Source organism: Peromyscus eremicus, chromosome 12 (genome assembly GCF_949786415.1).
Source record: "Peromyscus eremicus chromosome 12, PerEre_H2_v1, whole genome shotgun sequence".
NCBI lineage: Eukaryota > Metazoa > Chordata > Mammalia > Rodentia > Cricetidae > Peromyscus > Peromyscus eremicus.
In genome coordinates this window covers 45,848,101-45,876,085 of record NC_081428.1, presented here as the reverse complement: position 1 = coordinate 45,876,085, position 27,985 = coordinate 45,848,101, and the positions used below count along the sequence as shown (strand labels likewise).

Below are 27,985 nucleotides of genomic sequence, written 5' to 3'. Positions count from 1 at the left end.
CTCTGATTAAAAAAAAAAAAATCTCAACAGTGCCTTTTTTTGGGGGGGGGGAGGGAGCCACTGAAACATGCAAATGAAATCAATCATGCCAAACACACCTTCGCCTATAGAAAATAACGCTGATGAGAACACGCTCGGAAGCAACTCCGGGCCCGGGTGCTCTCTGGAGGGAGTCTGACAAATTCCATTGTAAGGCCCCGACTGACTTGCCACGGAACCGCGGCGGCCACGGGTTTGTTTAGTGGTCTCTGGACACAGGGGGCCGAGGCTGGGGAGCCTGGGCGGCCCCTCCCCCGCCCCATGCAAACCTAAGTCACAAAGACCCTGCTCCGAGTTCCTCACCGTGCTAGACTAGGGGGAGGCCACCGCGTCCCGAGCGGCGGCCCCCGCCCCGCAGCGCCAAGGCCGAGGACGCCCACGGCACCGGAGCCCACGCCGCGCGCCTCCCGAACCCCCGCGCGCCTCCGGCGCAGCCCCGCCACAGGTCGGGCCGCAATCGCGTCCCTCGCGAGATCCCGCGTCCTCGCGGACCGCCCGCGGAAACCTCGCGGCCCCTCGGCCGAAGCGGGGCTGCGGCGGGGGCTCCCAGCCACCTTCCCGCTCCCGCAGAGCCTCGACACAAACCCCCTCGGCCCCGCCCCGCCAATCACAGGCCGCAGGCCCAGAGACTTCCGGAGGCCGACCGGAACCGGAAGCCGCCCCGGGGTGGGAGGGGCGGGGCCTTAAAAGAAATCAAAAAAAAAGCGCGGCCGCAGCTGGAGGTTGTGGCGGCGGGTGGCTGTGGCCCGCTGACGGCACGGCGCCTCGGGATGGACTCCACCGCCTGCTTGAAGTCCTTGCTCCTGAGCATCAGTCAGTACAAGGCCGTGAAGTCGGAGGCGAATGCCACTCAGCTCCTGAGGCACTTGGAGGTGAGGGGTGTCGGGGAGCGAGTGGGTGCTCCCCTTGACTCCTCCTGCGTCCCGGTGGGGCCAGCGAGTGGTGTGGCCTGGCCCAGGACAGCCCCGCAGCCCATCGCTGTCCTTGCACTGGTGACGGCGACAGGGTGTGCGTATTCGGGTGGGTGCCGAGAGGGGGGACGGTGGCCTGCCCCGGACCAGAAGGAGGACTGCCCTGGTCCCGAAGATCCCCAGGTTTAGACTGTTTCTGTCCGGAGTGTGTATGTGAGGAGATCCACGGGTTTGGGCTCTGTTTCTGACTGCACTGCTGGAGCCACTTTTTCTTCCCCACAACTTGGCTCGCGTGTGTGTCTTTTATTGGTCTTTCTTTTAGGTGCCTGTCTTCTATGTGCAATTTGTTTTCTTTTTTGAACATTGACTGGCTTCATTCACCCAATACATACTCAGGTTGCACGTACTACCAGGACTTGTTTTTTTATGTTATGTGTGATTCCGGTTATATAAGTGTGCCACGGGTTATGTACATTTACCTGTGAATAGACATTTGGATATTTTTTTCCAGGTCTGGATGGAATTGTAAATAAGTGCATTCTAATCATACATTTTTATTTGATTTATTTTATCATCTATTTGTTTCTTATACACCTACCAGTAGAGCTGTCGGGTTATAAGAAAGGCCTGTGTTCCCTTTTTTGTTGTTGTTGTTTTTTTTTTTTCATTTAATTATGTGTGATGCATGTGCATATGAGTATAGGACCTTCCGAAGGCAGAAGAGGGTATTATATCTATTCCCTGGAGCTGGACTTACAGGCAGCTGTGAGCTGCTTGATGTCGGTGCTGGGACTCAAACTCAGGTCCTCTGGAAAAAAAAAAAAAGTACATTCTCCTATCTGCTGAGCCATCTAGTCCACATCCACTTTTATTTCATATTGCTGAAAACAGTTTTCAAAAAGATTGTAGCATTTTACTTACTAGCAATGTAGCGACACTGTCATCATTCGACCATACCATCCTTAGTTCTTACTGTTTACCTGTTTGAGGGCAATATTATCTTTTTAGTGGTCGACATTATTGTGTAGAGCACTGAAAACTATGTCTGAGGATAAAAAATTATACAGCATGAGAAAGGGGATTTTTTTTCATTCTTCTGAACTGCTGCTGCCATAGTTTGACTGTATAACCACACACAAAACCTGTACTTTGAGTCATTTCATAGTTGGCAGGGCCAAGTTGAGCTACTCTAGTACTTGATGATGATATTTTATATCACTGGCCATGTGACTAATTATTAAAAACATGGACTCAGCTCTGTGGAGTATAAATCTTGGTTGTGCTTCTTTATCATCACTATATGGCTTCAGTTTACTCAAATACAAATCAAATCAGTAGCACCTCTCTCACAGAGTTTGAAGACTAAAGAGAGCATATGTAAAGCACTTAGGTCAATGCCAAGGTCAGATTAAGTGCTATGTAAATATTATCATTAAAATAAACTAGTTTTCATTAGGAAAAAAATAATTTTTACCTTGTATTAACCAATTGCTATATGCTAGAATATTATTGAAATATAGGTCCAGTTCCTGTCATATTTAAAACAGAAAATGTCTTCATATTCTAGACTGTTAAAATCATTAATAGATGAAAGAGACCATGTTCAGAAAGTTCTTAACCCCAAGAAAAGTTACCTATTTGTTTCCAGTCTTACAGACATTAACTAGTGTTAAATCATATTCTACTAGGGAATAGGTACTGGGAAATTCCAAGAGCAAAACTTGGTAAGAAAGTAAGAAGATAGAAGGGAGAGTTATAATTAGAGGGTTACTAAAACAGTCTGCTTAGATTGACCTTTTTAGAGTATGAATATATGAGATGGCATTAGTCTAATTCTAAAGTAAAAAATTGTTTGACTTTAAATACCAGGTTTATATTGACTCTCCCTCACTAGAACAACTAGATTGGAAAGTAAAAATTACTAAATCTTATCCTTGCTACATTTAAAAATATTCTTTATTAACTTTATTGTTTTTATATAATCTCCTAACTTCTAGGCTCAGCCTGAAAGCAGTTACTATCCATTGGGCTTCATATTCCATTCTCAGAGTAGATGAGATGACTATACTAGGCTTCAGAATAATAAATCTACTTGGTTCTTCTCTTAGTTAGGGTTTCTATTGCTGTGAAGAAACACTATGACCACAGGGACTCTTATAAAGGAAAACTTTTTTTTTTTTTGGTTTTTTGAGAGGCAGGGTTTCTTTGTGTAGCTTCAGAGCCTATCCTGGAACTCACTTTGTAGACCAGGCTGGCCTCAAACTCACAGAGATCTCAAACTCACAGAGATCCGCCTGCCTCTGCCTCCCAGTGCTGGGATTAAAGGCATGTACCACCACCGCTCAACAATGGAAAACATTTAATTGGCATGGATTGCTTAGAGTTCAGAGGTTCAGTCCATTATCATCATGGTGGGAAGCAAGGCAGCACACAGGCAGACCTGGTGCTGGAGAACCTGAGAGTTCTTACTTGACCCACAGGCAACAGCAAGTGGTCTGAGATACTGGGCCTGGCTTAAGCATATATGAGACCTCAAGGCCCACCCCCACAGTATCACACTTCCTCCAGCAAAGCCATACCTACTCCAACAAAGCCACACCTCTTAATAGTGCCACTCCCTATGAGTTTATGGGGGCCAATTACATTCAAACTACCAAAGTTCTAGCGTACATTTTTAGTCCATGTTCAGTATAGTATAGTATAGTATAGTATAGATAATTGTAAATGTTAGTCAGAAGTTCACTAATACATGAAAGAAGTAATAGTATACTGTAAGGCTGTATAATAAATAAAACTTAGGTCACCTAAGTGGCTTAGGAAGTTTCTGGAAAAGGTAAACTTAAACTGAAATCTTGATAATTCAGCTGGAGAAGGAGAGAGCCTGTATGTGGGGAGAGAGAACAACAGTTGTGAATTTTCTAAATTGGGGAAAAAAGGGTTAATTAGCACTTCAGAAAAATGGTTTATTTGAAATGGAGAAGAAATAGAAAATTGCCAGCACTTAACACATTTGCTTCCTATTTTATAGGTAGTTTCTGGACAAAAGCTGACACGACTATTTACATCACACCAGATATTGCCAAGTGAATGTTTGAGTTGCCTCGTAGAACTTCTTGAAGACCCAAACATAAGTGCTTCACTGATCTTAAGTATTATCAGTTTGCTGTCTCAACTGGGTAATGTGTTCATACTTTTTTTCTTTTTGAGTTTGAAAGACTATGAACTTAATTTTTTTAAAAAAATTAAATAAATCTTAAAGATTTCTTTATTTATGTATGTATATAAGTGTATCTGCATGTGCACCTGCACGCCAGAAGAGGCATCAGATTCTGCTATAGATGGCTCTAGATGGCTGTGAGCCAGCATGTGCTTATTGGGAATTGAACTCAGGACCTCTGGAAGAGCAGCCAGTGCTCTTAACTGCTCAGCCATCTCTCCAGCCTTGAACTTAATATTTTTAAAAGACAGATAGAATTATAGAATTTCTTCAAGAATGATTTACTTTCAAAAGGTTTCTTCGTTGTAGAACTTTTTAGAGTTAGTTTTACAGTCCTCTAAAAGGAGTCCCTGAGTATATACATATATACAGACACACACATGTGTATGAATATATAAATATCATGTCTTAAAAACTTCCATGTTCTATAGAAAAGAATGCATATGGGAAAATGACATTCTGTTGAATTTTAAAACAACAAAAAGCCACATAAACATAATGCCAATGTTAAAGACAACAATCAGAAAAACATAACTACCAATCAAAGAATCATCCTTCTGTGGTAGACTACATTGAACTTAGAACCAAAGATATACTATAATTGCTTTTTCTATTCCTTCCCTTTATGTTTCATTTTTAAATATTCATGTATTAGTAATTTTTTACCTTGATTTGTATATGCACAGATGTAGCTAGAGTTTTCCTGCCTGGCCCACAGTCAGGACAAATCTCTCTCACCTGCCAGTCCCACAGCCGCTCAGACCCGACCAAGTAAACACAGAGACTTATATTGGTTACAAACTGTATGGCCGTGGCAGGCTTCTTGCTAACTGTTCTTACAGCTTAAATTAATCCATTTCTATAAATCTATACCTTGCCACGTGGCTCGTGGCTTACCGGCATCTTCACATGCTGTTTCTCATCGTGGCGGCTGGCAGTGTCTCTCTGACTCAGCCTTCCACTTCCCAGCTTTATTCTCCTCCTTGTCCCGCCTACACTTCCTGCCTAGCCAATGGCCAATCAGTGTTTTATTTATTGACTAATTAGCAACACATTTGCCATACAGAACATCCCACAGCACACAGAGGTGTTGGTTATTTTTGTATATGGTTATAATCAGGGATGCTTAGTAATAGAGAAGTATTAGCAGAGAGCGGCATTGCATTGTTCAGTAGAACAATCAAAGTATTGTTAGTGCTAGAAATATTCTGAGTTTGTATTGTCCCTTAGAGTCGCCTCTTGCCATATAAGCTTGTTAAACATTTGAAGTCTGAGGAGCTGAATCTAATTCTGATTAAATTTAATTTAAATAATTACACATTGACTAGTAGCTGTCATATTAGATAACACAGGTAAGAGTAAAATATCCTGAAGTGTTGTTCTTTATCCCAGCTGTCTTTATTGTTTCTACCTTTAGGGATACAATCATAATTAATGGTTTGATATGTATCTTTCTGATTTAAATTATATATTTTTAAGTAATAGGCTGTATATTTTAAGTCTTTGGATTTATAAAAGAAGTTGAAATGATAATCTGATTGCATCTATGTAATCCAGGCTGACCTGGAACTCAAAATTCTCTTTTCTTATTCTCCTTAGTGTGGATTGCAGGCATATACCACCAACCTCGGCTGTTATATTGCTTTAACAGCCAAGGTTCTACACATATGTAAAAAAAAGGTTTTTTCCTTTGTTGTTAATTCTATGAGAAAAATTATTTGTACTCTGAAATTGGTTAGCATTAATTTAAAAAAAAGTCCTTCTTGGCCAGCTATGGTGGCTTGATTTTGTAACCTCAGCATTCCTAAGGCTGAGACAGGAGGAACTGCCACGTGTTCCAGGCCAGTCTGGGCTACAGAGTGAGATCCTGATTCAAAAACTCAAAACCAAACAGCTATCTCATGTTTTATCTTCTTTAAAGATAACATTATATGACATAAAATTATTTAGCTATTGTGGAATGATTTCTGCATGTAAAAGTGATGTATTTTATGCCATTTTATTTTAACTTTCAGCTGTAGATACTGAAACCAGAGACTGTCTTCAGAGTATATACAATCTGAACAGTGTGCTGGCAGGAGTGGTATGTCGGAACAGCACTTGCCACAATGATTCAGTGTTTTTACAGGTATGCAGCTCCTCATCGTATATTGCCACCTGTTTTCCCTTCTTTGTTCTCAGATAAGAACCATAACAGTGACAAGCCATGAGATAAAATATGTAGAATTGGATAAATTAAGACATGACTCCCAAGGTTTCTAGTGGTCCCATTACTTAGTATATATGTTTTAAAATAAAATTAAAGTTAAGAAATGGCATGGCTGTTGCTCTAGTGTTTGATTTCTAAAATGATGCGCCCCAAATACTTACCATAGTCCATTTTTATGCATAGGCAATATGTTTTCATGTGTATACTCACAATTATTTTCTTATTCTCAGTGCATTCAACTCCTGCAGAGGTTAACATATAATGTCAAATTTTTCCATTCTGGTGCTCATATAGACGACTTAATTACATTCCTGATTGGTCATATGTAAGTATGCAGCAAAACATGTAATTGGATAATTTATTGGTTTATTTTTAAACTAAAACTAGATATAGATCATTTCTCCTTAGGTAATGTTTTCTAGCTTTAAAAAAACAAAAAAAAAGATATATTCATTTATTTTTATGTGTATGTGTTGCGCCTGAGTACATGTTTGTGGTACACCATGTATGTGCAGGTGCCTGTGGAGGACAAATGTGCGCTTCAGATCCTCTAGAGCTGTATGCAGGGAGTTGTATGCTGTTTAGTGTGGGTGCTGGGAGCTGAGCCCCAGTCCTCTAAAAGAGCAGTAAGTGCCCTTGCACCAGACTCATCTTACCAGCCCCAACTTCATAGGTTTTTAAACTAAGATGGCTGTTTCTTCCACTTGGGTGACTACAAGGGTTGAGTATCATAAAGCAGGTTTAATATTCATATGTAAAATTTAACAAATTGATTTAAAAAGAAAAATTAATCAAGGTAAACATTGTATGTTCTTTATAGATGAACTTCATAAAATATCATGATCATTCTGACAGTTATTTCTGTATTTCTGTGGCACAGTTGAATAGGATAATTGGGTTTCAAAGAGTAAACGAAATACTCAGTATTGCTCAGAATTTGATAGTGTTATTTTACATGTAAGAAAGAACTTAAGCATATTTACTACTCTTTGATTTTGACTAATTAGAGTGAACACCATGCTTTCTGTCTTTACAACAGTCAATCTTCTGAAGATGAGTTAACAATGCCTTGTCTAGGACTATTGGCAAATCTTTGTCGGCACAATCTTTCTGTTCAAACACAAATAAAAACTTTGGTAAGTTGAGGGTTTGAGGGTGTGTGTGTGTGTGTGTGTGTGTATTAGGTTCTGTTCCAAAGTTCTTCCAAGTTTTTCTCTTCTTTCTTTATTTCCGGTGCTGAGTGTGGAACCTAGGGCCTTACACATGCCATTTGTGTACCTTTACTAAAAAAGAAAACTTTCTCCTAGATTCTGTGTATATCAAATAGTTTTTTAATTTTTACTTATCTGTGTTATAAAATGTCCCTTTAAAAAGTAATAATAATTTCCCTTTTAAAGGTAATAACTATGTGTTGAAAAGTTCATAATAATTAATAAGTTTGTCCACTGTGTACAGTTGTATTTTTTTCAGTCAAAACGTAGGGCTTTTTTTTTTTTCCTCCAATTCATTTTCTTTTCTCCTACAGAGTAATGTGAAATCCTTTTATCGAACTCTCATAGGCTTCCTAGCACACAGCAGTTTGACTGTGGTTGTGTTTGCCCTTTCAATATTATCCAGTTTGACGCTAAATGAAGAAGTGGGGGAAAAGGTAATTTTTTTTCTATTTTGAAATTAATTTTGAGACCCTGTGTTTAACATTTTTAAAACGTTAAGATGTCAACTTATAGCTTCTTATGTATAATAAACTTTTCCCAATTTTTCAAAGCTATTTCATGCTCGAAACATTCATCAGACTTTCCAACTAATATTTAACATTCTCATAAATGGTGACGGTACCCTAACACGAAAGTATTCAGTCGACCTACTCATGGATCTCCTTAAAAATCCTAAAATTGCTGATTATCTTACCAGGTAGGTTATTTATCAATAAGACATCTTTTTTTTTAAATTTTCAATTTGTGTATATGAGTGTGATGCCAGCATGTGTTTATGTGCACCACATTTGTGCCTGGTGCCTGTGAAAACCAGAAGAGGACCTTGGATTACTGGAACTGGTGGTTGTGAGCTACCCAATATGGGTGCTGAGAACTGACCCTCTGATCCTTTGGAAAAGTAATACTCATCCTTAACCACCGAACCATCTCTCCAGACCTTTACTTTAGCATCTTAATTTAATTTTCTCAATGCTTAAATTGTATTGGAATCTTAAGAAATTGGTTCAGATAATTAGTGACTCATCTCCAAATAAGAAAACATTTATTGAGCACCTACATTGTCCAAGCAGTGAGAAACTAAGGAGTCCTAGCAGCAGTAGGATGTTAAATAATTCCTGATTTTCCATGAGCAAAATAGATTTAAGGACTAGGGCAAAATTAACCTTGGGTAGCTGAACTTCTGCTAAACAAGACACATTCACTTCAGCATTTCATCTTTTTCCTAAACATCTGTGATGCAAGTGGGTATCAAGTCAGTGTCATAGATAATGGCATCTTTTCCTTCAGAGTACCTTCCCTTTACCTGGCCTATTTTCATCTGTTGTGAGTGTCAGAATATCCATGTGTATCTATTCTGGTTGTGACGTAATGCCTACTTAAAAGCTTTATAGTAAATTGAAATTATCTTTTGGATATTCTCTCAGGACACAGAGAGATGACCATGTGTAGCATCAGTGTGAGATGACTTAATACTCCTTTTAGTCTCTCAGTTGCGTTCTCTCCTTCACCCTTCTGTACAGAGTGGTTCCCCAAGAACCATGTCCAGCTTGTCTTGTCTCACGACCGTACCATTTGTTACGGCCTCAATCCGGAATCTGTTTCGGAGTCTAACAATGTTGGGTTTCTAACCAGATACGAGAAAATCCCACAGCTTTTCCTGGGCCAGACCCCTTTTCCTTATTCTGTCAGCTTCCTGTCTTGACTCCTACAATGTCTCATTCAAATATGCATTGCTTTATTTTGCTACCTTTCATGCACAAGCTCACTTTATCTTTATTTCAGATGCAGGGAAAACAAACTAAGAATGCCATCTGCTTAGAGCTCCTTATTTGCATGCCTAGACAAACTTGTTTCTACACATTCTTTCTTAGTTTTGTGCTGATTTTATTACACTGTGCTGTAAGCCTCATTCTGTCATCTTCAGCAAAATAGATTTCCTTTCCATTCAGTGCTTCCTATTCAGTTGTCACTTCTTTTTACCTGTACATGTGTTCAAGCATTAGCTTGTCTTCCAACCATTATGTTTCTTTGATAGTGTTCAAGGTAAATACCCAAATCTAAGCTCTGGCCACATAGCAGCTTTATTTCTTGACCCTTGCAGTGTTAGACAGTGGCTGGAAGCTGCAGCTAAAAGTCACCACCTTGAATCATGGTGGTAAACAATCAGTCAACCATAGTGTACTATGTTGCTATGTTCTGATAAGTCAAAAGATTGGGTGGTAGAAAATACATTTTTCACTTGTAGTTTAAATTGAGATGCGTTTATTGGTATAAAACTATGTCATAAATCAAGGAATATCTATGTAAACATTGTAAGCACATTTGGTGTATGAATTTTTTTTAAGATTTATTTATTTATTATATACAGAGATGGGTGCCAGATCTCATTACAAATAGTTGTGAGTGCTGCCATATGGGTGCTGGGAATTGAACTCAGGACCTCTGGAAGAGCAGTCGGTGCTCTTAACCTCTGAGCCATCTCTCCAGCCCGTATGAATATTTTTTATTTGAGAATTTCATATATATATATATATATAAAATATATTTTGATCAAATCTAACCCCTTTCCTTTGCCTACAATTTTTCCCCCTTTGTCACTTTATGTATACCTTTAAACCTAGGTATGAACACTTCTCTTCATGTCTTAATCAAGTACTAGGGCTTCTAAATGCGAAAGACCCTGATTCTTCTTCAAAGGTATGTAAAAAAGCATGACATTTTGTTTGAGACTTTTAAAGACTAAAATATACAGGAAAATTTTAAGTTTACTGCTCTGCAGATTTAGAATCTGCTCATACTCATGTAACCAGTATTGAAATCAGAATGAGAGCATTACAAAGTGGAAGCTACTTTAAATTTTTCTTTTAGAGTATTTTCTTTAAATTTGTAGGGCATTTTTAGTGTTGTCATATGCTTTGTCTGTTAAAGCCCAATGAAGTTGGTATTTAATGAAGACTTTATATTGCACAGGTTTTAGAATTACTTCTTGCATTCTGTGCAGTGGCTCAGCTGCGCCATGTGCTCAGTCAGATGATGTTTGAACAGTCTCCATCTGGCAACAACCTTCTGGGAAGTCGTCCTAAGAGCTTAGAACCCACTGTGGCTCTACTTCGTTGGTTAAGCCAACCTTTGGATGGATCTGAAAACTGTTCTGTTTTAGCACTGGAGTTGTTCAAGGAAATCTTTGAGGTAATGAAATAATTGATAAATGAACTTTTCTACTTTCATGATGCTCACTTAACAATTTGTTTTATAACACATTTGTGTAAGCTTCCAATTGTTCACACACGGGATAAAATTGACAGTTATAAACCAGACTGTCTATCATTCAACTACTGAGGGTTTTTCCTGCAAACTTACATGTGTTATTATTTCCTATGTTTATACTGAATGCTTTGTATGTAGTTTCTTACATACATACATACATACAGACATACATGCATACATACAGTTTCTTAAACTATATATTACACAATATTTATATGGTTTCTTATTATGTGGATACATTTGCTTTGGTTGTTTTCTCTATGTCACATTTCGTCTGCTGCCTTTTATTAATTCTGTAAAATATTGGTCCTAGTTAGTGAAATAAGGCAGCATGCAGATTCAATGCACTTAGTAGAATGGAGACAAATAATCTTGATTTGTAGATTATGCTACTAAGCAATTTGACATTATCTGCTGTTCACCTGCTTTTATACGCATTCAGCCTGTCCAGTCTTCAAAATTATTTTTCAATCTCATAATTGGATCCTATACACAAATATGTATATGAGTGATCAAGTCTATTCATTAAAATTTATGTATAAACTGCTTTTTTTTTTCTTGATCCTGACTGATTTTAGCATGTATAAAACCTTTGAAATTATTTGTGGTTTTACACTATTTAAAGTCGATCTCTTATTATTTAGTTACATTTAGCAAATTCAGGTATTGTCATTAAATATTAAACATACTTAGAATATTATTTAAATCATGGAATCCTTAAAATGCATTTTTTATAATGTTATGTCTTCATTTGTGGAATGAAGCCAGACTAAGTCTGAAAACTGGCTAAAATGGTAAATTGTAAAATGTCGTTTTAAAATAGAAGACTTGAATAAATGGAATATTGAAATAAATGTTAAAAATTTAAAGAATATGTTATAGTTTAGTAAAGACTGTTTTATGTTATGTGTTCCATCTTTATTTTTAATTATTCTTGATGGTAAATTTTCTAGGATGTCATTGATACTGGTAACTGTTCCTCAACTGACCGTTTTGTGACCCTTCTGCTGCCTACAATCCTTGATCAGCTTCAGTTCACTGAACAAAATCTTGATGAGGCCCTAATAAGAAAAAAATGTGAAAGGATGGTCAAAGCCATTGAAATTTTATTAAATATCCTTTACCATAATGTAAATGAAAAGTATAAAACCTCCAATTTTGTCTCTATTTGTAATCTTATAATTTCTCATGTAGTATCAGAAATATTGTACCCAGGGGCTGGGGAGATAGCTTAGTCAGTAAAATGATTCCCTTGAGAGCATGCAGACTTGATTTCAGTCCCCAGCAACCATATGAAAATGTCAGGTAAGCGTAATTGTGTGGACTTGTAATCATAGGCCTGGATAAGCAGAGATAAGCCTAGGGTTTGCTGGCCAGCCATCTACCTAATGGGTGACCTACTGTCCATGAGAAACCCGGCTCAAAGTGGACAGACTGTGGTTCTGAGAATGACACCCTAGGTTGTGCTTTGGCCTCCATATGCGTATGAACACGTGTGTATGCACACCTGCCCACAACTTGTAGGAATATGCACTTACATAGCCAGAGAAAGGATATTGAATTGAAAATTAAAGTTTCAAGGACACCTGAAAATATTTTCCAGTTTGCTTTTTCTGTATTTAATTTATGTTTAAGTACTTTAAGAACTCATTATTTTCTTCTAATACATCTTTGAGTATATGTGTGCATGTGTCCACTACAGAGGATCAAACCAAGCACCTCAATAGTAGGTCAGCGCTTCTACTATTGAACTACATTCCCAACCCAGTAAGAACCCATGTCCTTAAAACATGACCATTTTTAAATTACAGTTTGAGCTTTGAAGGTGTATGCTGAGTTGGCTCCTCATAACTCTCCTGCAGTTTTAATGCCTGTTGCTGCTTCTGTGAGTCTTTGGTTGATGTATTGGTCCATAAGCAAATACTGATATAGTTTTCATGATTTTAGCCCCCATTCTCTGTGTTTATGATTGTTTTACCTACTCATGTGTTTCTTACATGTAGCCAAGGTCAAAAATCACTGCTGTAGAGGCATGCAATTCCTCTGTTTAACCTTAAAGGTGTTTCATAACTTGGCCCTTTTTTCCTGATATTCATAGTAATTTATAAAGTATGAGAATATAACTCCTCATAATTCATCCAGTGTTTATTGAAACATTTTCATCACTGCTAACTGATTAAATAAATAAACATCCAGTGAAGAAATATCTTTTTTCTGGTTTTACTGTACGTCAAATACTTCTGTGAGTCTTATCTCTTGCTATTTACTTAATACTTTTAAGTTCCACTTTTCTCACGTGTCTTAAAGCAATTAAAATAATTACACTGGATTGCAGTGATGTCAGAGTTGTTTGAAATTATTCTAAATGTTACAAGCTATATGTAGATACACACTATATACCAAGTATTTGGATTTTTGTGTACCTTAACCAAACTTAACCTCTGTGTGGAGATGACACTCTGAAAATGCACATTGTAAAAGTATTGACTACTATAAAGTGTACCACGCTGATAGAACAACAGTTTACATATGGCAAGATTGACCTGGGATTTGGAACAAAGGTGGCAGATTCTGAATTGTGGTGAGTATTTCAAGTCCAAAATGCATACTGGCTAAAGGCAGTAAAAGTTATAAAATATAGTTATCATATTCAAAGATCTTCCTTAACTATGTTCCATTAACTCAAAGGATAGCTGGAAATTGTTAAATTTTGAATTAAAAATTCAATTTATGGATTACATACTTCTGAAAGGTTTTGACATCTGCAGTTTATATTTCATTAGGACTTATTTTTTTTCTCTGCATGCATATGAAACAGAAGTTACAGATTCTGAACATTTCTCTTCTGAAACTTCCTTTTGACATTGCCTTGGTAATTTAATTTTTGCTTCATTTAATCTTACATTTTTAAGAGAAAAGCGTGACAAAATGGATGGTTTCATTACCAGAAAGCCAATCCCTGCTGAAAGCTTCTTAATAACAAAGACAACTTCTGTCTTCTCCTTCATACATCAGAGCTTTGGTTAAAGGTGGATGCTCACAGAGTAATGAGCAGTTTGTTTATGCCCCCTCCCTCTTGTGAACAGCTTTTCCTAATGAATATTTATTGAAACCTGATAAGTGCCAAACCTATCATTTGTTCCCATTTCCGTAAATAACTGTCAGCAGTTGTATTCTTGAAGAACAAGAATTACCTTTTCACTTTTAAATTTTTTGGGTGTGTGTGTGTGTGTGTGTGTGTGTGTGTGTGTATGTGTGTGTATGTGTGTGTATGTGGTCACTTGGCCACAGCATGGTGGATGTCAGAACAACCCGTGGGAGTTGGGCTTTCTCCTTCCACTATGTAGTAGGTCCTGTGGATTGAGCTTGGGTCACTAGGCGTGGTGGGAAGACCCTTACCCACTGGACCATCTCACCAGTCCTTCTTTAAACATTTTACTCCCTTTCAGATGCAAAGTAAAGTGAGTGCATGGTCTTGTATAGTTCATTCTCTATGCAATAGGTTTTCTTTTGTTTTTGTTTTTAATTTTAGACAAAGTTGATTTTAGAAACAGTTGCTAAGAATGAAATGAGCCATGTTCTAAATGCTTGTACTTAATTGAGCAGAAATATCATATTGGTACTTAAGAGTAGATAACAGTCTGAAACTTATATTCAGTACTAGTTCTTTCTGGAATTTTAGTACTAAAAATACTAATTTTTTTAAAATATTTTAATTCTTAGAAGTAATACTTTAATCTTCTTGTTTTAAAAACAAATTTGTTAGATTTTTCATTTACTTTAGAATTAGAGACAAAAATATGCTAATTTTCTACTTACCTAATTTAAATGTGACTTTTATTTTTAAAGCAAACTTGCTGCTGACGTAATTTTGAAGACTCTTAATTTGATGAACAAACTAAAACAATTGGTTCCTGGTATGGAAGTAAGCTTCTACAAAATCCTTCAGGTAACTTGAAACTTTTCACACATTTAATTATCATATGATTCCTTGTATGCATGTGTATACATATGATGTATATTTACGTAGTCTTGTGATACGTATATGTATAGATACATGTGTGGGCATGCATGTGGAAGGTCAGTGTCATGTGTTTTCTTCAATTGTTTGTTATCTTTTATATCTTTGAGTTAGAGTCTCACTGTCTTGGAGCTCACCAATTCAGCTAGGCTGGCTGATCAATGAACTCTAGAGATGCACCTGTCTGTCCACTTCCTATTCCTAGGGATAAGGCTATAGATGTGTCGCCATGCCCTGCATTCTGTGTAGGTACTGAAGCTTGAACTCAGCTCCTTTGTCTGAGCAGCATTTCTAGCTCCTCTACCTTGGTTTGTAATAATGCTCTTTTGTTTCTTTCTTGATTTCTTGTTTGTTTGTTGAGACAGCATATTACCATGTAGGCCAACTTGACTTTGAACTTACATTTCTCCTGCCTTGACCTCCTAAGTGCTAGGATTACAACCCCTGCACCATGCCTATCTTAAGTATTTCTGCTCTAATATTCTACATCCTTAGAGGATATTTTTCTTAGAATTGGCCATTAAAAAAAAACTTGACAGTTGTCTTTTTAATTAGAATATTCTCATTATATATCTTAGAAACTAAATCTAACTTCCTCCAGGTTCTAAGGAAATAATTTCCCAGCATTTCCTTTCATTGTTTATACTTGTAGATTTCTTGATTTATGTTGACATTGGGAAAGACTCCGTGTGTGTGTGCGCACGTGTGTGTGTGTGTGTGTGTGTCTTTATACACCTATGAGAGACACATGTATGACAGCCTAAAGGATGACTTTGAGTGTAATTTGTTAGGCCCTGTTCACCTTTCTTTTTTTTTTTTTTTTTGACATGGGGTCTCTTCGCTGTTCTGGACCTCACTAAGTAAAGTAGGCTGATGAATAATGAGCTGCAGGAATCTGTTCCTCTGCCTCCCCAACAGCGCTTTGTTGTGGCTTCTCTGTATTAAACTCAAATTTACTAGCTGGGCCATCTTCCCTAGGTGAGCTTTTAATTTGATCAGAGTTGGTGACATGAAATAGTAAGGAGATAGAAAACATCTGAAAGGGACTGATCAGATTTGTGCGGGTGTGCTGAAAATAGCACTAGCTTACAAGTTTCAATGATGGTAGCTGAAAAGTTCTAGATGTTATCAGAAAGCAAAATTACAATAGACTTAGTTTAAAGATTTAATTGTATTTTACTTCTACTCACCATTCCTCTGCCACTAACCCAGGACTTAAGACATGGTGTGTAAGTACTCCTTTACAGGGCTACATTATCAGTTCTCATTTGGTCTTCAAGATTAGGGGACATCTAGTTTTGTAAAATTCTTGAGTGTTCTTAGCTGAGCTGGAGGAGGTGAGTTTTATAGACAGAAAAAAATTCATCAAAGAGAAGTGTCCCTGTCCATTGCTTTCCTTATAGGAGGAAGGTCTTTCTATGCTACTATAATCTGTTTGGCTTGTTCTTGGAAAAATGGAGCTAGAGTTTTTTGATTATGTAGTATTTAGGCCAAAGAACTTCATTCTGTTTTTTTCTGGTTTTCCTTGTTTAATACAGGGTTCAACATTAACCATGTTAATTATCTATATTATATTATTATAAGAGTTATTTAACAAAAATGCAAAATTATTTTTTCTGAATTAAGCTTAGGAAGCATGACGGTGAATGTTCAGATAGAATGGAAGCCGGATTGAACCCATAGGTAGTGACCATGGGCTCAGTAAGAGCGTTTTTATAGTTCATGCTTGGCTGAACTAGTTGCTAGTCAGTGTAGGCTTGAGCACATAATTTTCTGTCTTTGTACTTCAGTTACATTTACTGCCAACAGCAAATAGTGATTCTCCTCTCTGGGAGAAATGTGAAGGGATTCTTTTGAGTTGTGGAGGTTGAATTATGCTTAAGAACCTACAGAGCATTTAACATCTTAATTATAAAGGCCTTACTACTAATATTTTCTTCAGTAATAGTTTTTCTTTAAAGAATTGAGTGAGGGCTGGGGAAATGGCCCAATGAGTAAAGTGCTTAAAGTTTAGATCCAAGGAACCCACGTTAAAGGTGAATGTGACAGAGTATATGTGTACCCAGCACTGAGAGACAGACATCAGACTACAGGGGCTTTCTGACTAACTGCTCTAGCCAGTTGGTGAGCTCCAGGTTCCGTGAGAGACTCCATCCTAAAAAATAAGGTGGAAAGCAATAGAGAAAGACATCTAACATAGACCTCTGGCCTCTATACCTGTGTACATATACAAAGCATACAAAAAAGTAAGTCATTTTTTTTACTTCAGTTTTTAGATGTTTTCATAGTAGGTGATTTTAGAGCTTATGGGCCTAGTGTGAAATAGTGACATGAGAGACTTTGAAGTGTACTGCTTTGGTCATTTGTTTTCTAATTTGCATTCATTAGTTCAAATTTTTATTTCATGGTTTTAATTTAGAAATTATTGGCCATTCCAAGTTTTCATTTATTAGAAATAAAGCTATCTAAATACCATTTGATTTTGAACAATTTAAATTCATCAAAATATTTAAGTCATAATTCTGATAGTCATAATTTAAAACATGAAACCTTTTGCTGGATATTTATTAGTTTCTCTATGGATTGCAATACAATATAAATTGCTACAAGGTGGTAAAGTATATATATGCAGGCATCAGGTAGGAGTAGTTTAGAATACTCTTACCTTTGACTAAAGATTCAGCAGTATGTGAGTCTTATTTGCTGCCTCTTACTTGTTGGTTTCTGATTTGTTTAGGATCCACGTTTGATTACTCCTTTGGCTTTTGCTTTAACATCAGATAATAGAGAACAAGTACAATCTGGATTGGGAATATTGCTGGAAGCTGCTCCACTGCCAGATTTCCCTGCCTTAGTGTGAGTTGTGTTCATTTGCAGCATCTCTTAATACAGTTAGAATGTCATTCTGTGTTTCTTCATAATCCTCCATGCATATTTATTAATAAATTGGTGAACTGCAGATTTTATTGTAGTTATCAGTAATCTTTCAAATAATTAAAATTCTGATTCCTGTAATGGAAAAGGACAAAGAAAATGTAGATGCAGGTGATTTATCATACTCCTTTGTCTCTTAATCACTTCTGATCATGGATTCTAGACACTGAAGCTTGAACCAATTGCTTTAGTTCCTTTTGTAGAAAGAACTTTTCCTGTCTGGTTCATTTGCCGAGGAGTCCTAAGAACTACATGAACTGAGACTAAGCTGGGAAAGATCAGTGGGGGAGAGGGAGAATACTGAAATATTAAGTGTTTTATCATAAGATGGAGTAGATGATGGCCAGGCCAAAAAATTTACTATATTCTTTCATTTCCGATAATAGTATACTGAAAATGCCATGCAGCTTTTTTGTTTTGTTTTAAATTGAGTTTGTGTGTCAGGGGAAGACAATATGTAAACTGAATGGTTACTATAGTCTATTTGGGATTTAATTTTTAGAACTTCAAGTAGTTTATATAATAGAATTTGTAAAAGTCACTTTAGTAATTGAAACTAGAGGTCAATAAGCAGGCCAGTGAACAAGCTTTTGCTTTGTAAATAGTTTATTACACCAAAACCACACCATTCATTTTAATATCATCTCTGTTATCTGTGCTACTTTCACTCTCTAAGAGATGAGTTGTTCATCCGTGCTGTCTGTTGTTAAGTGACTTTAGTTGCATTTTGCAGAATTACTCATGTACATAGTCATAAATTAAAAGTTAAAGAACTATTGAGCTTTTCTGTAGCTGAAGTTTTCCTGTGTCCCACCTGGCCCACAGTCAGGACAAATCTCTCCCACATGCAGGTCCTGCAGCTGCTCAAACCCAAGGAAACACACAGAGGCTTATATTATTTAAAACTGCTCGGCCATTAGCTCAGGCTTACCACTGACTAGCTCTTACACTTAAACTCAGCTCATTTCTGTTAATCTATATGTCGCCATGTTTTCTGTGGCTTTACCTGTGTGCCATTGCATGCTGCTGTCTGGATGGTGGGATGGCATCTCCTGACTCAGTCTTCCTCTTCCCAGAATTCTCCTTGTCTGCTTATCCTGTCTATATTTCCTGCCTTGCTACTGGCCAGTCATTGTTTTATTAAGCCAGTGTACAAAAGCATTATCCCACAGCAAATATCTAAGCCAAATATCTATGCAATAAGAATTCTACTCCTTACTTTATGTGGTAGTATTGGTTTGGAGGGAAAAAGCAAACTCAGCTTCACACATGGGCTAATAAATATTTTTAATAAAACACACACACACACACACACAACAACAACAACAAACCCACACCACCACCACCACCACAACAACAACAACAACAACAACAAACCCAAGCCAAAAAGTTTAAAATTTTGACAAATATGTTTACCAAAATATTTTTTTATTTCTGATATTATAATGTAAATACATTTCTCCCTTTCCTCCCTCAGAGACCTCTCATACACCACTTCCTACTCTCCAATTCATGGTTTCTTCTTTCATTAATTGTTATTGCATGCATATATGTGTTGTGTGTGTGTATACATGCATATATGTATTTGTTTTTATATGGACATGCCAAAGTGGACCAGGAAAGGCCCACAAGATCTCAGCCCTACACAAAGAACTAATCTTGGAGTGAGTAAGAACCTAGATAGTGGGGAGAGTAGACAACCCAGAGACCTAGAGTAAAACCAAATACTTCGTTCATTTTAAAAAATTACAAAGAGGCAGCAGTGAAATGATTCCTGATGCCATTCTGCTATACTCGTAGATCAGTGTCTTGTTCAGCCCTCACCAGAGAAGCTTCCTCCTGTAGCAGATTGGAACAAATACAGATATAGAGACCCACAGCCCGACAGTATGCAGAGAGTATGGAGTGAGAGATCTTGAACACTCAGCCCTAACCAGGATGTCTCCATCAAATCCCTCCCCTCAGGGCTCAGGGAACCTGTAAAAGAGGACACAAAAAGAGCGTAAGAGCCAGAGGGATGAAGAACACCATGAAAACCAGGCCCTCTAAATCAACTTGATCAAAGCTCATATGAACTCACAGAGACTGAGGCAGCCTGCACAGTCTACATTAAGTCCTCTGTTAATACATTTTAGCTTCCAGTTTAGTGTTTTTATGGGATTCCTAAGTGTGTGAACAACTGGGATTCTGATTCTTGTGTGTTTCCTTGGGCTCTTTTCCTTCTCTTTGTTTTGTCCAATTCCAATGTGTTAGTTTTTGTTTTATCTTATTGTTATTACTAAAAAAAAAAATTAAAGGTTCATATAATGTCCACCACTATGGAGAGGAGTAGCTAATTATTTATATTACATAGGGCATTAATGATGACCTCTCTGGAGAGGTGAATTTGAACCAAGATCTTATGGTAAGAAGGAATCAACCTTCTTCTGATAGTTTCAGATAAAGGAACAGCTCATCCAAAGGCCTTGAGACATAAACAGGATTGACTTTTAGTGGAGCAGAATAGAAATAAAATTGATGAGGATATACTGTATGAGAAAAAGGGTCAGAGGAGAGTAAAGATGGGACCAGGTGATACCATCTAAGATAAGAAGGTTGTTCTGAGTAATACAGTAACTTTGTACTCGTTGCAAATACTCTACACTCACTAACTAGTGCTAGAATGCCTCCAAACCAAATATGGAATTGTCACATATAGTAAGTAGAAAAGAGTCCTCAGGAAAATTGAGAATGTTTCCCCAGACTGCTTTATTGTGGTTACCAAAAATGATTTCTAATATATTTCAAGACGTATAGTCCCCAAAGAAGACTCATTTCAAATACTACCATAGTTCTATAACAACTCTCTGCCTTTTGCTCTGTTTTTGTGATTGCTTTTCTTCCTGACTCTTATTCAGACTTGGAGAAAGTATAGCAGCAAACAATATATACAGACAGCAAGAAACCGAGCACCTGCCCAGGAAAATGTCTCTGCAACCCTTAAACCACTATTTTCCAGCATCAGCAAAGTGCTTAACACCACCTCTTTCAAAAGATAATGCTCCTTTGAACATTGAGGAGCTAATAGAAAAACTTCAGGCCGGAGTGATGGTGAGTGAGAAGTAGCACTGTAAATGGGCTTGTGCTTGGTATTGGCCAACTGTCAGCTCTGATTATAGCATTTGGTTAAACAACTACAGTTGCAAACTTTATCCTTTGACATAAAAAGTAAAATCTGGATGTTTTTCAAAGAAAAGAAACAGTATAAAATTTAAACACTTCTTTAAAACACAGCTGTGGTGGTATTTTAAATAAAGTTGCCTGGGGTCAGAGCTATTAGAGCCATAGCCAAGTGCGTGGCAGTGGTGGTTTACGCCTTTAAGGACTGGAGGGCGGTACATACAGGCAATGACAAGGCAGTCACATGATTGGGTTTACAACCAATCAGAAGCCAGAACAGAGAGACTATAGAGACAGACACACAGGAAGGAGGGCTTCTTTTTCGGAGAGCTCTCTTGGCTGAGGAGGATCCCTGAATCAGAAAGGGTGAGGCTCTTGGCTCTGACCTCTTGGCTTTCTTCTCTGAATCGGCTCTGTGTTTTCTGTCTGATAAAACCGTTGGCTACATCTACACTGAATTACATCTACACACAGCTGTCATTCTTATTCTAGCCTCCTTCCTGCCGGCCCACCATGTGGCTTTTAAATCACCATATGAATACTGAGCCTTGCTGAGATAGCCAAATTAGTGAAATATTTGTAACCCACCTGAAAGAACATATATTTTTACTCTTCAGCTTTAATGATTTAGTTGCAAAATAGTTTTATTTTTCTTTTGTCGAATTTACAATTTTCTAATTTTAACTCTCTACAACCAGGTGAAGGATCAGATTAATGATATAAGAATATCTGACATAATGGATGTTTATGAGATGAAACTTTCCACATTGGCCGTGAGTACAAGCTGCTTTTAACTGTGTAATGATGTATGCATTTCACAGATGTTTTCCTAAACAATGGACATTAACAGTGTATTTTCTTCTAGTCGAAAGAGAGCAGGTTACAAGATCTCCTGGAAGCAAAGGCCCTGGCTCTTGCACAGGCTGACAGACTGATCGCTCAGTATCGCTGTCAAAGAACTCAAGCAGAGACCGAGGTCTGTACACTATAGAAATAAAGCATGTCTGATGCTTTCACAGTGAAATAAAAAGCATGTACAGTACTGGTTACAAGTATGTGACTAACACATGTTGAAACAGAGGTGAAATAAATGCCTTGAGCATTTCATGCAAGTAGTTCCTTTTGTAACTCTCTTCCCTTTACTTTTAGCTACATTATCATCTCAATTTTCTTTCCTACCTGATTGATGAGTGTCAGAGATCATCAGAATTATTATATTCTGAGCCCTTTCTTCCTTATTCACTGTTGTATAGTTTCTACCATTACTAAAAGTCAATGTTCCCAAGTTAATGGCAAGCAGAGATCTCCCCACCCCACCCTACCCCCCGCCCCCAGCACTAAATAAACTATGTTGCCAAATTTAGTCATTTGGAAAATGCTTGAAATGCTGTATAGTGGTAAAGTACTTACCTTTGGCTTTAAAATACACTTATAGTGTAGTGGTCTGTGTACTGCTTGAGTTTACTGACTTAGAAACCTGGAAATCACCATTTCCCTCTGGTATTATTCACCAGGTTTGGCCGATTAGACTTAACTTTGATATAGTTTTCCTACCTTAAGTCTGTTACTCAGACACACTGCACATTAGTGGTGTCTGTGTTTTGTCCCTGTTGCTTTATGGCAGTTCCCAAGGGTATTTCAAGGAGTGCCTCATCCTATCTCCAGTGTTTCAGGGTAGTTGTCATTGCTCTCAGATGTCACTTGAAATTCCTTAATTTGACAAAAAATAAAAAAATCTCACTTCACTCCACATCTTCCGTATTTTGTCAATAACTGCAGATAACTGCTTATACTGATTTGCATTTTGGTAGAACTTAACCGTAGTCTTACATTTTCTTCTTAACTTTGAATTTCCTTAACCCTATTTAGAGCACCTTTTTTCTTGCTTAATACCTCATCATCTTCAGTTTTCATTTAAGTGCCCGCATCCACAGCCTTCTATGGTTGTTTTCTTACTCATGTTTGGTTCTCCTTCTGTGCCTCCACCTTGTGCTTGCCTGTGAAAATCATATCACCTCCCACCCTTACTTGTGATAGTAAAGACTATTTCTGAATCTCCAAGTCCCAATTCTTGGCATATGGTAAGTGCTTTATAAGTTTGATGATTAATGTATTTATGATAATTACCTTATGGGTTAAAACTTTGTTTAATAATATGAAATTCCTAGCAGATTCACATGGAATGTATTCATTACTTCAATGAATAAATTATAAAATTGTAGGAGTTTGAAAGAGGGATTAAAATCTCTGATAAGTAAAATACTTAAAATATTTTCAGGATAAAGATATCCTAAAAATTAAAAGAAATCTAACTGAAAAGAAGGAGGGAGAAATAAGTGTGTATTCTATCCGTGGATCATGTCTTGTCTAGGTTACTTTTCCTGTTGCTGAAGTAAAATACCTTGACTAAAGCAACTGAAGGAAGAAAGGATTTATTCAAGTGTTCAAGGTGTTAGGAGTGAAGTGACAGGTTACACTGCACGCACAGTCAGGGAGTGGAGTGACAAGCATTCTAATGCTTTGCTCAGTTTCTCCATTTCATGCATTCCTGTATCTCTTGCAGGAAAAAAGGTCCCTTCCAAAATTGAGATGGGCTTTTCTACATCAATTAACCTAATCAGATAATCCACAGAGACCCATTTCCCAGGTCACTTCAGATTCTATTAAGGTGACAACACTAACCAGCACTTGTATTAAAACAATATAAAAGCATAATTTTCTGCAAAAATAAACCCTCCCTTTTTAGTATTCAAGTGTTTATTTTTAAAAATATAAAAAAAGTTTTAAAAAGAAGTACAAATGTTTAATGTCCTTTTTCCCCCTATATTTTACCATGCTTTTGTTTTGACTGATACATTGAACTTCTAAATGCCAAGAAAGGAAATTAGTAATATTGAAAGTTTATTCCTCTCACTTCTCGTAGTACCCTTTTACATTGTGTGTCTTTGGGGGCATTTTTAAGACAAAGTGGTAGATAGTATCCATTCCTTAATTACTGCTTATTTAGACTGTGCTCCCTAGTTAATTAGTTAATGCCAGCTTAATTTTAAATGTTAGATCAGTATCAATGATGTTAATATCTTATTCTTGATTCTTACCTGAAATGAAGAAACTGATGTATATAAACATAGCAGTTTAGTGTTGATGGCTACCCCTAAAGACTGTGTCCTTTCATCTGAATACTATATGGAAAGTTAATTTTTGTCTTTCAGCTGTATTAATATCTATTATTCTGATCATGCTGAAATTGCTTTTGTCAGAAAAATCTATTAAATTAAAAATTATAATGGTATAGTTTCAGTATTCAAATTTTTGAAAGCCAAAATGCTTCAGAATCTGTAATGTTAGAATGAGGTGGAGCAGTAGGTAAAGACCTTTGTCACTAATCCTGATAAATTGAGTTCAGTCCCCAGAACACAAATGATGGAAAGAGAAAACTGACTTCCACAAGTTAGTCTCTGACCTCCACAAATGCACAGTGATATATACATGCACTCAGACACACACACACACACACACACAAATAAATAAATAAGCATAACGCAATTTTTAAAAGTAACTTTTGGATGAATGCTGTCATGTTATGGGTGAAAAATTCTCCACTATGAAACTTTTATGCACAAATTTTTAAAACAGTACATATGATGTAAAACAGTACATAAGTACCTTCACATTATGTATACGAGGGATATGTAATATAAATAAATTTTGTGTTTAGATGTGGGTTTCATGTATATGTTGTGTATGTGGAATATTCCAAAACTGAAGAATCTGAAATAATTCTGATTTTCAACCTAAATCAGATTTGGAAGTAGTTAAGAATATACATGTAACTAATACAGTTTTCTATAGTCCAGCAGATGCTAAATTAGATATTTGGTAGCTCTTTTAAATTGTGTAATTTATCAACAATAATGTGTGCTCATATTACATGTGTGTATTATTTAATACATTCTTTGAAGTATATTAGACAGTTTTGTTATGCCAACATCACATAGTGTACTTAAGCTAAGATAACTGGGCACAATAATCCGGTGGAACCACCAGCAGCTATGTGATACATTTTTATCCAAGCATTCTGGCATGATGTTTGTATATGTGATAATGAAAAAGTACATGTTTCATTTTCTTTTGAGGCACGAACACTTGCGGGTATGTTAAGAGAAGTTGAGAGAAAAAACGAAGAGCTTAATGTGTTGCTGAAGTCACAACAGCTGGAATCTGAAAGAGCCCAGAGTGATATTGAGCATCTCTTTCAACATAGTAGGAAGTTAGAGTCTGTGGCTGAAGAACATGAAATACTGACAAAGTCCTACATGGAACTTGTTCAAAGGTAAATTAAGTAAAAGTTTCTGTGTAAAGTTAGAACCTAAGTGAACATGCCACATCTCCTCAACCTTAAATAATTTTTAAAAGTATTTCTTTTTTTTTTTTTTTTTTTGGTTTTTCGAGACAGGGTTTCTCTGTGTAGCTTTGCGCCTTTCCTGGAACTCACTTGGTAGCCCAGGCTGGCCTCCAACTCACAGAGATCCGCCTGGCTCTGCCTCCCGAGTGCTGGGATAAAAGTATTTCTTAAATTGTCATGACACCGCAAAATATGTAATTCTTAAGAGGTTTAAGACTGCCTAAACATGAGCTGAATAAGAACAACAATAGACATGTCAAAGTGCATAGGGAAAAGACCATGAGGCCTCAGCCTTACACAAAGAACTGCAGGCAACTAAGGAATACTGGTAGCAAGAAAAATAGTCTAGTCTAGAGAAGGGCAGACCAGTTGGTTTTCTGATACCAAATGGTTAGCCCTGCAAATATATAACTAATATTACACAGAGCAACAGTCTCTATGTATTTTTAGAGTCACAGGTTATCTGGGAAGTAAGCTGCTCACAGACAAGTTTGTCGTTTTGATCACTGACTGATCACTATGGCCTGGAACAAGTAGTGCTTGATAGTGAAGCGCTGCTGCTCTAACAGTTATTGAATGAGGGGCCAGCAAGATGGCTCAGTGTATAATGGCACTTGCCACCAAGCCTGGCGACCCAAGTGTGACCCCCAGAATACATATGGTGGAAGGAGAGAGCCGATGTACTCAGACATTCACACACTCACACCATAGTACACATGTACCCCCTCCTGCACACACATATAATCCAAATGTAGTTGTAAAGGAATTATTGAATAAATTTAATTGTCATAATTATTATTGATATTAGAACAGACTGGTCATTTCAGCAAGTCAAAATTAGTTAAATATTGGGAATTTCATGTCATTTTACCTAATACCACAGAAATTTGAGTTACTACTTAAGTTACCTTTTATTATCATTGAGTATAGTTTACTGTGCTATGCAGTGAGCTCTTTAGGTAAATTGTGTAGTGAAAGAGCATAAGCATTTATAATTTTAATAGGCATTTCCAGGTCCCCGTGCTGCTTTCCTCTGACACTGAGACACTTCCTTGTCTTTTTAGAAATGAGACTACTGAAAAGAAGAATACCGACTTACAGACTACTTGTGAGTCCCTGAATAAACAGATTGAGACAGTGAAAAAGTTGAATGAAACACTCAAGCAACAAAATGAAAAGTAAAATCCTCTAATTCTATATTCTAATTATTTGTCATTTTGGAAAGACAATGATTCTCTTTCTACATAGAATATTGTTTTTTATTGATAGCTAGTAGGTAGACCTTTCTTCTTTTAGATTACAATATAAATTTGTCAGATTTATAAGTAATTAAAACTTTTACTTAATACTTTTGGGGGATAAAGTAGTACACATAATTTTATTCAATAATCTTTCTTTTATAATTTTAGAACTATTGCTCAGTTGATGGAGAAAGAAGAACAGAGAAAAGAAGTCCAGAGCCAGTTAGTAGACAGAGAATGTAAATTATCACGTAAGTGGCTTTGTTTGAGACACTGTTTTCAGCATATTTTGCTTTGGAAGAAAATGAGAGCATTGGTTTTAGTTTATTACTACTATTTACTTTCCTTATTTATTTTAAGGATATTGTTTTCATTATTCTCAACTTTATGTGTATAAGGATAGCTGGAATATATTCACATGAGTACAAGTGGTCATGGAAGAGGTTTTGGATAACTGATTTTCTGCAAAAGCTACCTGCTCAAAACTACTGAGCCATCTCTTAAGCCCCAACTTCATTTTTTAAATGACTTCCTAAACAACTTCCCTTTTCTTTGAACTTTCATTAAAGCATTTTATTCATTTGATCAAGTAGAAAATGTAGTGGGTATTTTTCTTCAACTCTAGGAATTACAAGAAATAATAGCCCTTTTTAAAATAAAATTTTTATCATAACAGTAGGTGGCAGCACTGGATAACATAGAGTTACAAGTCTGTAAATGCTGTCATCTGTAAAATGACCATTATTGTTCTGAGTCACCTTCCTTACTACACAGAGATCAAGCCCTCTTTATAAGTCATTAAATTTTATATAAACATTTCCAACAAGCTGCTTGATTGTCTTCCTCATCTTTTTCTTTTCCTTTTATAGTAGCTACTTAAGTGCATGGCTTATTGTGTGTTTGTTTTTAGATTTGCATAAAAAAGCAAAGTCCCAAGAAGAAAAGATTAATGTTTTACAAAAAGAAAAGGAAGATAAGCAGGAAACCATTGATATCCTTAGGAAAGAATTAAGCAGATCAGAACAGATAAGAAAAGAGTTGAGTATTAAGGTAAGAAAGACTCTTCAGTTTTCATTGCAGGAAAATGAAAAAAAAAATTTTTTTTTAGTGGAATGAACATGTGTAGATGTCTTAGTTAGGGTTTCTATTGCTGTGAATACACTCCATGACCAAGGCAACTCTTATAAAGGAAAGCATTTAATTGGAGCTGGCTTACAGTTCAGAGGTTCAGTTCATTATCATCATGGCAGGACACAGGCAGACATGGTGCTGGAGAGACAGAGAGTGAGACACTGGGCCTGGTTTGACCTTTTGAGACCTCAAGCCCCCGCTCTCCAGTGACATACTTCCTCCAACACAGCCAAACAT

The 27,985-nt window shown here is 37.0% G+C and overlaps 1 protein-coding gene across 2 annotated transcripts in view; it reads left to right on the top strand.

Annotated features, from left to right (window-relative positions):
- The first annotated feature begins 413 nt into the window (after positions 1–413).
- Cip2a (cellular inhibitor of PP2A) overlaps positions 414–27,985 on the top strand; it is a 39,289-nt gene continuing 11,717 nt past the window's right edge. The window contains exons 1-20 of one of the 2 annotated variants that reach the window (XM_059277116.1): positions 417–911; positions 3,979–4,126; positions 6,183–6,295; positions 6,607–6,701; positions 7,416–7,512; positions 7,902–8,024; positions 8,142–8,287; positions 10,212–10,287; positions 10,561–10,779; positions 11,811–11,970; positions 13,297–13,438; positions 14,707–14,806; positions 17,616–17,734; positions 20,710–20,902; positions 21,670–21,744; positions 21,837–21,947; positions 25,108–25,304; positions 26,441–26,554; positions 26,786–26,868; positions 27,528–27,667. In XM_059277116.1, coding sequence (XP_059133099.1) covers positions 810–911; positions 3,979–4,126; positions 6,183–6,295; positions 6,607–6,701; positions 7,416–7,512; positions 7,902–8,024; positions 8,142–8,287; positions 10,212–10,287; positions 10,561–10,779; positions 11,811–11,970; positions 13,297–13,438; positions 14,707–14,806; positions 17,616–17,734; positions 20,710–20,902; positions 21,670–21,744; positions 21,837–21,947; positions 25,108–25,304; positions 26,441–26,554; positions 26,786–26,868; positions 27,528–27,667 — 2,553 coding nt within the window. In that variant the 5' untranslated portion in view covers positions 417–809. Of the gene's footprint in view, positions 912–3,978; positions 4,127–6,182; positions 6,296–6,606; positions 6,702–7,415; positions 7,513–7,901; positions 8,025–8,141; positions 8,288–10,211; positions 10,288–10,560; positions 10,780–11,810; positions 11,971–13,296; positions 13,439–14,706; positions 14,807–17,615; positions 17,735–20,709; positions 20,903–21,669; positions 21,745–21,836; positions 21,948–25,107; positions 25,305–26,440; positions 26,555–26,785; positions 26,869–27,527; positions 27,668–27,985 lie in introns of both variants that reach the window. The other variant, XM_059277115.1, reaches the window with a different exon arrangement.